At 44.1% G+C, this 12,027-nt stretch overlaps 1 protein-coding gene across 1 annotated transcript in view; it reads right to left on the reverse strand.

Annotated features, from left to right (window-relative positions):
* LOC112411013 (tropomodulin-2) overlaps positions 1-12,027 on the reverse strand; it is a 47,068-nt gene that overhangs the window by 19,059 nt on the left and 15,982 nt on the right. Inside the window, exons 4-5 of the mRNA XM_024761860.1 lie at positions 8,067-8,189; positions 5,688-5,774 (exon numbers count right to left, since the gene is read on the reverse strand). Coding sequence (XP_024617628.1) covers positions 5,688-5,774; positions 8,067-8,189 — 210 coding nt within the window. The remainder of the gene's footprint in view (positions 1-5,687; positions 5,775-8,066; positions 8,190-12,027) is intronic.

The following is a 12,027-nucleotide window of genomic DNA, read 5'->3' on the forward strand; positions in this document are numbered from 1 at the left end:
GGCTCACGGGCCCAGCCGCTCCGTGGCATGTGGGATCTTCCCGGACTGGGGCACCATCCCGTGTCCCCTGCATCAGCAGGCGGACTCTCAACCACTGCGCCACCAGGGAAGCCCAAAAATGAGTCTCTTTATTTCCCAAACCTTAATCCTCCCCTGGCCCACCATCCTCTGAGTTCCATTTTGGAGCTTTAATTTTGAGGATGGTATGGGAAGAGAAAGGAATAGAAAAGAAGAATGGAAGAATTCTCAAAAGCAGTTAACAGAAAATGTATGTAATATGTGTAACATACAAAGGGTTCATATCCCAAGATACATAGAGCTCCTACAAGTCCATAATACAACCCAATCGAAAATGAACAACTAATGATCAGAGGAATCTCTATCAGTCAACCAAAAAAGATAATAAGTAATTAAACTCTGAAATTTAAAAATGAGATACCATTTGATTAGCCAAGAAATGTAAAAAGAGAATATTCAGAGTTGGCAACAATGTGGAGGAAAAAGCATCCTCATACATTGTTGGTGGGAATGTAAACTGGTACAAATTTTCTGGAAAAGTAATTTGGCATTATCTATTTTTTTTTAATTTTATTTTTATTTTTGGTTGCATTGCGTCTTCGTTGCGGTGTTTGGGCTTCTCATTGCAGTGGCTTCTCTTATTGAGAAGCACGGCACGCGGGCTTCAGTAGCTGTGGCGCACAGGCTTAGTTGCTCCGCGGCATGTGGGATCTGCCTGGGCCAGGGCTCAAACCCGTGTCCCCTGCATAGGCAGGAGGATTCTTAACCACTGCACCACCAGGGAAGCCCGGCATTATCTATTAAAATATAAAATGTGGATACTTTATGACCCAGCAATTCTATATCTAAAAGTCTAATCTACAGAAAAAGTAGCATGAATACATGAAGATATATATTTATGGATGTTCACTGATACGTTACTTATGACAGCAAAACATGATAAACAAAATGTCCATCAAGGGCTTCCCTGGTGGCGCCGTGGTTGAGAATCTGCCTGCCAATGCAGGGGACACAGGTTGAGAATCTGCCTGCCCCAATGCAGGGGACACAGGTTCGAGCCCTGGTCTGGGAAGATCCCACATGCCGCGGAGCAACTAGGCCTGTGAGCCACAACCACTGAGCCTGCACGTCTGGAGCCTGTGCTCCACAACAAGAGAGGCCGCGATAGTGAGAGGTCCACGCACCGCGATGAAGAGTGGCTCCTGCTCGCAGCAACTGGAGAAAGCCCTCGCACAGAAACGAAGACCCAACACAGCCAAAAATACATTAAAAAATTAAATAAAATAAATTTTAAAAAAAGTCCATCAATGCAAAAATGGTAAACAAGTTATAGCATAATCACATAATACGAGGCTATCTATTCATTAGAAGAATGAGGTAAACCTACAGGTATTGATAAGAGAAGAGAATCACAATTTGAAAAAAATGTTAATGAAAAATGAAATACTTAGGTATAAATCTAACTATATATATGTATATATATACATATATATGTGTGTATGTATATATATGTGTATATATATATATATATATATATATATATATAATCTGCATGAAGAAAACTACAAACCTGTACTGAAAGAAATCAAAGAAGAACTAAATGGAGAGATATTTCATGGATAGATTCAATATTGTCAAGATGTCAGTTCTTCCCAAATTGACCTATAGATCAATGCAATCCCAATCAAAATTCCAGAAAGTTATTTTGTAGATATCAAAAAACTGATTCTAAAGTTTATATAGAGAGGCAAAATACTCAGAATAGCCAACACAATACTGAAAGAGAAGAACAAAATTAGAGAACTGATACTATCCAAATTCAAGACTTAAAGCTATAGAAAGCAAGACAGTGTGGTATTGGTGAAAATATACAAACAGATCAACGGAACAGAATAGAGAATCCATAAAGAGACCCACATAAATATAGTCAACTGATCTTTGACAAATGAGCAAAGATAATACAGTGGAGAAAAGAACAGTCTTTCAGCAAATGGTGCTGGAACAACTGGACATCCACATGAAAAAAAAAAGTGAATCTAGGCACAGACCTTACACCCTTCACAAAAATTAACTCAAAATGGATCACAGACCTAAATATAAAATGCAAAACTATGAGACAGATAACATAGGATAAAATCTAGATGACCTTGGGTTTGGAGGTGAATTTTTAGACACAGTCCCAAAGGCATAATCCATGAAAGGAAGAACTGATAACCTGGATTGCATTAAAATAAAAAATTTCCACCCTGCGAAAAATACTCTCAAGAGAATGAGGAGATGAACCACAGACTGGGAGAAAATGTTTGCAAAAGACATATCTGATAGGGCTTCCCTTGTGGCGCAGTGGTTTAGAGTCTGCCTGCGGATGCAGGGGACACGGGTTCGTGCCCTGGTCTGGGAAGATCCCACATGCCGCGGAGTGGCTGGGTCCATGAGCCACGGCCGCTGAGCGTGCGCGTCCAGAGCCTGTGCCCCACAACGGGAGAGGCCACAACAGTGAGAGGCCCGCGTACCGCAAAAAAAAAAAAAAAAGACATATCTGATAGACTCACAAATGTAGCGAACAGATTAGTGGTTACCAGTAGGGGGAGGGAAGAGCGGAGGGGCAATATAGGGGTAGAGGGGAAAAAATGGGTTATTATGGGATTATTTGAAATCGTGTGTATGAAACTTTTGAAATTTGTAAAGCACTATAGAATTTTTAAAAATCTTTCATTCATTAAAAAAAAATCAGAAAAAAAGACACATCTGATAAAGGATTTATCCAATATATACAAAGAACTCTTGAAACTCAACAGTAAGAAAACAACCTGATTTTTAAAATGGGCCAAAGAACTTAACAGATATCTCACCAAAGAAGACATACAAATGACAAATATGCATATGAAAAGATGTTCCACATCATATTTGTCAGGGAAATGCAAATTAAAATAATGAGATACCACTACACATCTATTAGAATGCCCAAAGTCTGGAACCCTGGCAAAACCAAACGCTGGTGAGGGTGTGGAGCAACAGGAACTCTCATTCTTTGCTAGTGGGAATCCAAAATGGTACAGCCATTTTGGAAGACAGTTTTGTGGTTTCTCACAAAACCAAACGCCTTGCCGTAAGATCCAGCAATCGGGCTCCTTGATATTTACCCAAAGGAGCTGAAAATTTATGTCTAAAACCTGAACACAGATATTTATAGCAGCTTTATTCATAATTTCCAAAATTTGGAAGCAACCAAGATGTCCTTCAGTAGGTGAACTGATAAATAAACTGTGGTATATCCAGATAACAGAATACTATTCAGCATTAAAAAGAAATGATCTATCTCTACCATATGACTCAGCAATTCCACTACTCGGTATATGTCTGAAAAAAACAAAAACACTAACTTAAAAAGATACATGCACCCCAATATTCATAGCAGCATTATTTACAATTGCCAAGATATGGAAGCAACCTAAGTGTACATCAACAGATGAATGGACAATATATATGGAATACTACTCAGTCATAATAAAGAATGAAATTTTACCATTTACAACAACATGGATGAACTTGGAGGGTATTATGTTAAGTGAAATAAGTCAGACAGAGAAAGACAAATCCTGTATGATGTCACTTATATGTGGAATCTAAAAAATAAAACAAATTAGTGAGTATAACAAAAAGGACAGACTCACAGATACATAGAACAAGCTAGTGGTTACCAGTGGGGAGAGGGAAGAGGGGAGGGGCAAGATGGGGGAGGGGATTAAGAAGTACAAATAAATAAACTACAGGGATATATTATACAACACACGGAATATAGCCAATATTTTATAATAACTATAAATGGAGTATAACCTTTAAAAGTTGTGAATCACTATATTGTATGCCTGTAACATGTAATATTGTACATCAACTATATCTCAATTAAAAAAATAAATGATCCATGAAGCCATGAAAAGACATAGAGCAACCTTAAATGCATATTATTAAGTAAAAGAAGCCAGTCTGAATAGGCTACATACTGTATGATTCCAACTATATGACATTCTGGAAAAGGCAAAATGATGGAGACAAAAGATCAGGGGTTGCCAGAGGTTAGCAGGGAAGGAGAAGTAAATAGGCAGAGCACAGAGGAACTTTAGGGCAGTGAAACTACTCTGCCTGATACTGTAATGGTGGAAACATGTCATTGTTAATTTGTCCAAACCCAGAGACTGTACAACTCCAAGAGTGAGCCCTAATGTAAACTATGGACTCGGTGATAACGATGTGTCAACGTAAGTTCATCAATTGTAAAAACCGTACCACTCTGTGTAGCATGTGGATAAATGGGGGAGGCTGTGCATGTGGAGGGTCAGGGGGTATATGGGAAATCTCTGTGCCTTTCTCTCAATTTTGCTATGAACACAAAACTGCTCTAAAAAAATTAAGCCTTTTAAAAAGTTAATGATATGTGTGTGTATGTGTATGTATAAAAACCCGGAAGGTTATGCACCAGACTTTTAATAACAAACATGTTGTCAGAATGTTACCCTTTGATACTGAAATTAAAAGGATGAACACTTTGCGTCTGTATGCATAAGCAAACAGAAGGTAAATAAAAGGAATATTGCTCATTGTCTGGGTAAATTACCCTGGATAAACAGCAACTGATAAATATACTGAGACTAGAAAGCATTGCCCAAATCACCGTCACAGAGAATAAAATATAATTAATCTAAGAAAAGCTGTGATCTTCTGTGAGTTTTCATAGTACCTGGATCACACTGTACTGAAATTACCTCATTACTGATCCATCCCTCCCACGGATAGATAAGTTCCTTTGGGCCGGGACCACCTTTTTTACCTTTGTACCTAAGCCTAGAACATTCCTGAAACAGCAGGTATTTAGTAAATGACTGATGAATGAGTGAGAGAGTCTAATGAATTGTACGTTTCTCCAGAAAATGGTGACATAGAAGATAGCGGTCTGGTACATTCTGTGCCAGCAAGTCCATGCCAGTGTGTCTTTCATGCTCTCCGGGGGAAGCAGGTATTCAAATTCTAATGACAAACATCCGTTACTGAGATAAAAAGGCACTCGAATAGAGTAGGAAACTTATCTGATACCAGAGTTGATTAAAACATCGTTAAGAACATAAAACTCTGCATTCTGTGCTAAGCAACCTTTTTGTTTGTTTGTTTTTGTTTTTTGTGGTACGAGGGCCTCTCACTGCTGTGGCCTCTCCCGCTGCGGAGGACAGGCTCCGGACGCGCAGGCTCAGCGGCCACGGCTCACGGGCCCAGCCGCTCCGCGGCATGTGGGATCTTCCCGGACCGGGGCACGAACCCGTGTCCCCTGCATCAGCAGGCGGACTCTCAACCACTGAGCCACCAGGGAAGCCCTAAGCAACCATTTTTATCAGTAATTTTCTCTTTTGACTGAACAGACCTATCAAGACAGTGTGTTCTGGGCAAAACACTGATTGGTACTAGTTACGCTGCCAGACAGAGCTCCCAGTATTGGCTAGTCTATCCTGGTTTGACTGCTCAGAGCCTAGTGATCCTTGGTGAACTGGCAAAAACCACCTTCAAAGCCTAAAAGAATTCTGGACTCCCCAGGGGGCCCAGTCAACAGGCCTCTTTCCTACCAGCAACACCCAGAGGCTCCCAAGTTTCATAAAACCACAGATTTCACGTCAGCTTACTTCTCACATGCCCTTTGCCGCCTTTCGTGCTGGCCGTTTCTTCATCAAACTTGGGATTGTTGAGCAAATTGTGTACTCCAAGAACAGCTGAAAGCAAAGATAATCAGTGAATAAACCTTAAGTTTGAGAAAGCGTGTTAAGATGTCCACATTGTTAATTTGCCCCTCGAAGAACAATTCTTCATATCATAAAGATAAGTCTCCAGACCCTCTTGCCTTGCAAAGTGCATGACACATGTATAGTATGAAATAAGCTTATTTAAAAAAAAAAAAAGAAACCCTCCTCCCAAGACCACTGGCAATCTTCACATGTCTTTCTACATCTATACGTGTAGAATCATGTAGGATTTGAGGGACAATGGTCTCGTCATAGCTCCACACTGAAAATCTGCATAGATGTCCTAGTTAAGTAGATTCATCCCTTATGTTTTCTCATCTGTAAAATGTGAACGTAGGACTGAGTCTAAGGATAGTTTAAGAGCTAACATAATACATACTATGGCATGTAGTTTTTCCAGAGACAAAGAGCAGAAAGATCATGGGCCTTTTCCAATGTAAGCCTCCCCATCTCTCCCATCTGTCAGTACCAAAAAGAGTGGTTCTTTTCCCATCTAGAACATCCCAGGGTGGGAAATAAGAGATGTCAACAATAAAAAGTCAGATAAGCAGGCTGAGATTTTTGAGTCTCTTGTACTACATGGAATTTACACCAGGGGGCAGTACAGTATGCAGGGGACAGCACGGGGTGACAACACTGCGCATGCTCTAACTCCAACTGCCCAGCCTTCCCTTTGCTAAGGAAATTCCAGGTGAGAAATTACAGGTGGCCGCCTGGGGAAGGATCCCAGAATAGTCTGCCAACAGGTGGCAGAGGCGCACCTGAGCTCCTCACGCGCTGTAATCTATACCTTAGAAGGAGGGGGGCAGCCCGTACAGCTGAGAAAGGGCAAATGCTCAGAACCAGCGAGTCTAGGGGTTGAGAGTGGCAGTCAGCCAGAGCTTAAATCCAAGCTCTGTCACGTACTATCTGTATGACTTGAGAAGTTGTTAAATGCCTCTGAGCCTCAGTTTCCCCATCTGTAAAATAAGGATAATAATTACACTTTACCTTCTACAAAGGTTAAATGACTTCCTATGTGTTAGATGCAGGTGCCTCAACTCCTGCAGTGACTTCTGAGAGGGTTTCAAATATGTGAGCTTAATATTGACCACTGATATCATCACAGAAGGAATGAAAATGTAGCTGAGATGGTTGGCATGCTGTTAGAATAAGGCATCACTGGTTCTCATGGGAGGAAGGAGATTATTATTACTTCCGTATTCCAATGGAATAACAATGTGAGAATTCTTGCCAAAGCTGTGGACTGTTTCTCAAAGCACCTCTATCCTGGGAGGACCTAATGACCCTAATAATCCAAATTTCCATCCAATGAGTACACAAATATGCTGGTACATGCATGGAATCCTTTTCAAAGGAAATGTAAGAAACGGGAGGGGACTTAGGAACAAGGGTGAGAGACTTTTCATTACATATTCTTTTGTACTATTTGGGGTTTTTTTCCTATCTGTACGTATAACCAATTCACATAATTATTATAATTACTGTATTGTTGCTATTGTTAAGAAAACTAGAAAAAATCAGCAGATTGGGCTGAATATGGATTTACTTTACTGGGGAAATGTAACAATAAACTGGTCCTGCTCCATGGTTAGGCTAACAGAATCAAAATTGAACAGTGACTGTGGGGAAGAACAAGAAATTTTGTGATGGAAACGGAAATTCTGTGATAATAAAAGGCCAAATGGGGAGCTTCCCTGGTGGCGCAGTGGTTGAGAGTCCGCCTGCCGATGCAGGCGACACGGGTACGTGCCCCGGTCCGGGAAGATCCCACATGCCGCGGAGCAGATGAGCCCGTGAGCCATGGCCACTGAGCCTGTGCGTCCGGAGCATGTGCTCCGCAGCGGGAGAGGCCACGACAGTGAGAGGCCCGCGTACCGCAAAAAAAAAAAAAAGCCACAAGTGAAGCTCTTTAGAAAGCATAAGCACTGTGGTGTTATTCAGTTCTGAACACTCCTTCGTATTTATTCTCTTTGATTTCTCACAGTCACTCTCGGACTTTGTACGACCGGTAGTATTGGGAGTAGTTTACAGCTGAAATATGATTTTACATTTTATAGCTGAGATACAGCAAAATGTTTGCTCAGAGAGGTTTAAGTCACCTGCATCCAGCCTTATAGCTGCCTAATGGCTGAACTCAACCTGGTATCACAGTAACAATCAGTAGTTACACAGGAGCTCAAAGGCTGCTGCCAGGCGGGTCAGTGCCCGTCTGGAGGTCACAGAGCCAGACAGGAAAGTTTCCCAGAGCTGAGGACTAACCTGCAAGATCGTAGAGTTCAGTGTCGGAGGCGCTGGCCAAAGCTTCTTCCAGTTCTGGGTCAAGGGTCACTTTTTCTTCTTTATGAGTTTCTACGGGCTTTTCTTTGGGGATAAAGACTCTCCCTTTAAATCAGAAGAAAAACAAAAACCATTGTGTGCTGCTGCCTCGTTGTAGGGTAAGTGAACTAACCAGAGAATGTGCAGCTCTGGCCATTAAGAGCTGAAGCATTAGACCATCGCACATCTAACGGGACTCCTTAATTTCTGGGATGATGCCAATATCAATAATCCACTATTAGAGGAAGGAAGGTCAGAGGAGGAATCCTGCATTCTGCAACACAGAGATCTGATGCGGCAGAGAGGGAAACAGGGGCTTCTACCTCCCTATCATGGGCAGCACTGCCCTTAGACCTGGGCAAGAGGGGCCCTGCCATGAGCCCTCTGCTCTAGAGGGGCCCAACTCTGGTCTCTTTTGGATGCACACCCGTCCTCACTGCCTGCATCCCACTGAGGGAGGAGTCACGGGGACAAAGGGACATTCCATCCAGAATACAGGCCACCTGCTAGACTATACCCCAGGCACCTGGGGCCCTGCAATTCCCTGACAAAGAGCCCTGAACCTGCTTCCAGGGCCTGCATGAGTCCCTTCCCCATGTCCATCCTCCTGAAGGCAGGTCACACTGCTGGGGTGTGCACCCACGGGCCAACAGGATGCTGTCTGTGAGTGAGTATGGATGAAGCTTGGATATGTAGGCTGGGGTGTCAGCCATGGTGCTTGAGGCCTTGGCAGTGCAGGATGGACCCATATCCCTATGTGGAACTCTTGGAAGTCCAAGAATATTGGCCTAGGTAGGAGGACAGCACATATTTTAACAGTTTGTTAGCCTTTACATATTTATAAAAATGGCACATGGACTTCGATTTGTATTCTTGCCTTGGATCCTGCATATGGGGGGCAGATGCGTCCAAACAGCCCCAGGGGCTCCTGAGATCCCCCTCCTAGAGTTTTCCTCCTAGGAACTGAGATTGTAGGCAACCAGCATGCTATACCTAGGGTACCTGACTAGTGCTGTGACCTGGAGACACAGTCACCTTTCTAGAGCACATCAAAGTCTGCCTGACTTAAAAGGAAAAATCAGGGTTGTCATATTTAGAGATGCGGAGTTCTGCAGCAACACACTGTGCTACCCAAATATGCATTCTCTGCCACCACCTCCCACTTCATCCTGTCAGTCTGATTCCATTTATTTTGCCCCCTACTCACTTCTGAATATGCTGAAATCTATAGCACCACCACCGCCCCCCGCCCCCCAACCGGCCCAAACCTCTGGACTGATGATCGCAGTTCTGGGAGGATGGCACATGACCTTCTCCTAACTTCCAGCCAGGCCAACACAGCCACATCCGACGCGTGCAGTGGCTCCTCGAGGTAAACCCAGGCCACTACAGAGCCACCATAGCATACCCCAGACCTACTCACACTCTTTTCCAATTCCTCCCAGCTTTGACTCTTGGTTTCCCTCTTTGTTGGAGCAGCTCTTACCTCTTGGCATGATCTTTGAAATTGGCCTCTTCCATTTTGATTGCTGGAGGTCCCTGAAGACTCACCCCTCTATTGCTTTCCCTCTTTGTCACCTTAGAACAGACAGCTGGCTCCAGCTTCAGACAATCAGAACCCAAGCTCTTGCCAGGTCTCCTGGGCTAGCCTGGCCATCCCCACTCTCATGGGAAAGGAAAGGGTCATAACCCAAGTTAAGTACTCCCGCATGAAAACTCTCCAGGAGCCTCCCCTGGTTACAGGGCTACATACTTCCTGCTGGTTTACCAGACCTTCAAATGGTTGGATACATCAACGGGGGCCAGGCAGAACTGGGCACCCCAAAGAGGCACCACTGCTGTGGTCAGTCTGGGGTATCCTGACCACAAGGTCTCTATCACTGACCATCACATAAGCTACCACATTTCCCAGAAAGAAGGGAAACAGACTGGGAAACAAAACAGGAAAACAGCCAGAGAACAGAAAAGGAAAAAAAATCAAATCAATCAATCAATAACATCTCAGACACCGAGGCTCCTCCCAGACTTTTGCGTAGTGTCTACAGCCCAAAGTATGTTCTTTCTGGTGCCAAGATCTTGGATCCAGAGTCGAAACAGGGTTTCTGAGTTCCTAACTCCTTGGTACCATTTAGGATTACTCTGAACGCTAGGTGCGCAGGTGGCCCAGCTACCAGTATTCAGGAGAACTGCTACTGCATATCCATTCCTGGGGTCCCACCGAACGAGAAGCTCTAAATGAGTAATGTAGCCTAGCAACCTGAAGGCCCAGGGCACCTGGCATTCAGAACTGAGGCTGGGCAGTCCCTCTCCCGAAGCCCTCACCACAGCTCCTGCATCACCGCTGTCCTTCCAGGGGCCCTGCACACGCCTCGCTCTGATCGTTCCGCTCTTTCTGGAAAACTTGCTCTCTGCTCATTGAGCTCAATCATGCTGCTTCTCAGCCTTCTCCTAAGCTCCCTGGTGCAGCTGTGCACCCCTTCTGTACCCCCATTTATTACTCTGACTGCTCCTGTACTCCTAACCCCCTAAGAACCATCTGTAGATTAACCCGGATCAGGAGGTAATTTACCATAGCTGTTCCTCAGACCACTGCTCTGAGAACAGAAGACAGCAGCTTCCCTCTTATTATTCTTTCACTACCCTGACACTGGATGTTAACTGGGATTTTATGGAAGATTTGACATTATAATTTATTTTTTCCTTCACAATTAAATTAGTCTAACAATAACCATGCTGCCATAGAAACAGCTCCGTATTTCTACAGCAATCCTCGGTTATCTGCCCAGTTTGTCAGTGCCCAACTTTACCTTCTTAATAAAATGACATTATGAGTGGTGCACAAAGCCATTGCATGTGCATGATTCAGAGCAGCTGGGAGGCTGCATAGAGAAGGCAGCAGCCTAGCAGCCCGTGCTTCTGCTCCCCGTGGCCACGGCACAAAAGCTCAGAGATGGCATTTATTCCAATCCACGTTTATCTAGTGCCTCCCCTGTGTCAGTTTCTGTGCCGTGATGCAAGAGAGACACAGCCCCACTGCTAATCTCAATCTCCTATGGAAAACACACAAATCCTAAAGTAAGTAAACAAAAGGATGAACACTGTCACAGTGCTAAGAAAGCAATAAATGGGGTCTGTTTTAGACAGAGAGGTCAGCATAAGCTGGAGGCCCTGACATTTAAGCTGGAGCTTTTAGGAGGTGAAAAACAGGGATGCGGGTCAGGGGGAAGAAGACCCTGAGATGGGAGAAGAACTTGACAAGTTTGGGGAATGAAGTGAGGACAGTGGGGCCCAGGCTTAGTGAGGGTAGGAGAGATGCAGTCAGAGAGGTGGGCGAGGTGAGCTCTGCCAGGGCTCTGACGACCATGGCAATGATTTGGGACTTTAAGCAGGGAACTGACATGATCTGATTCGTGTTTTAAAAAGACAGTAGTTACTATGAAGTTATCAGTGATTCCAGTCATACCTTTGGGCCCAAGTCACTGCTTATAGCTGAGGAACCTGGACAGGTGACTGGTATTCACTTTTCCTCCAAAGAGGAGCTCAGGGTCAGGAGGTAGGGAGGAGGATTTTCCTTGTCTTAGTTCAGAGCTCACCCACTGTGTGGAGAAACATCCCCTTACTCCTCAGGCCTTTCCAGATCTATCAGAGTGTTTCTTGCTGGACCACATGCTTCTTGAGGGCAGGGCAGGGTCTCATTCCCTGTGATCCCAGCACATGGCACAGGGCTCTGCACCCAGGAGGTGGTTGGTACATGCTGGATGAACAGACGATTGACTGCAATGGCCTCTAATGGTAGCAACTGGAATAGAGGCAGCGCCTCGACCTGGAGTAGACCCCTGAAGCTAGGAAAGCCCCGGGCTAAGAGGAACACGCCAATGCCGTGAGACCCTCTTTTAAGCCCGAC

The sequence above is a fragment of the Neophocaena asiaeorientalis genome, unplaced genomic scaffold (genome assembly GCF_003031525.2).
Source record: "Neophocaena asiaeorientalis asiaeorientalis breed wild unplaced genomic scaffold, Neophocaena_asiaeorientalis_V1.1 scaffold506, whole genome shotgun sequence".
In the NCBI taxonomy this organism is placed as follows: Eukaryota; Metazoa; Chordata; class Mammalia; order Artiodactyla; family Phocoenidae; genus Neophocaena; species Neophocaena asiaeorientalis.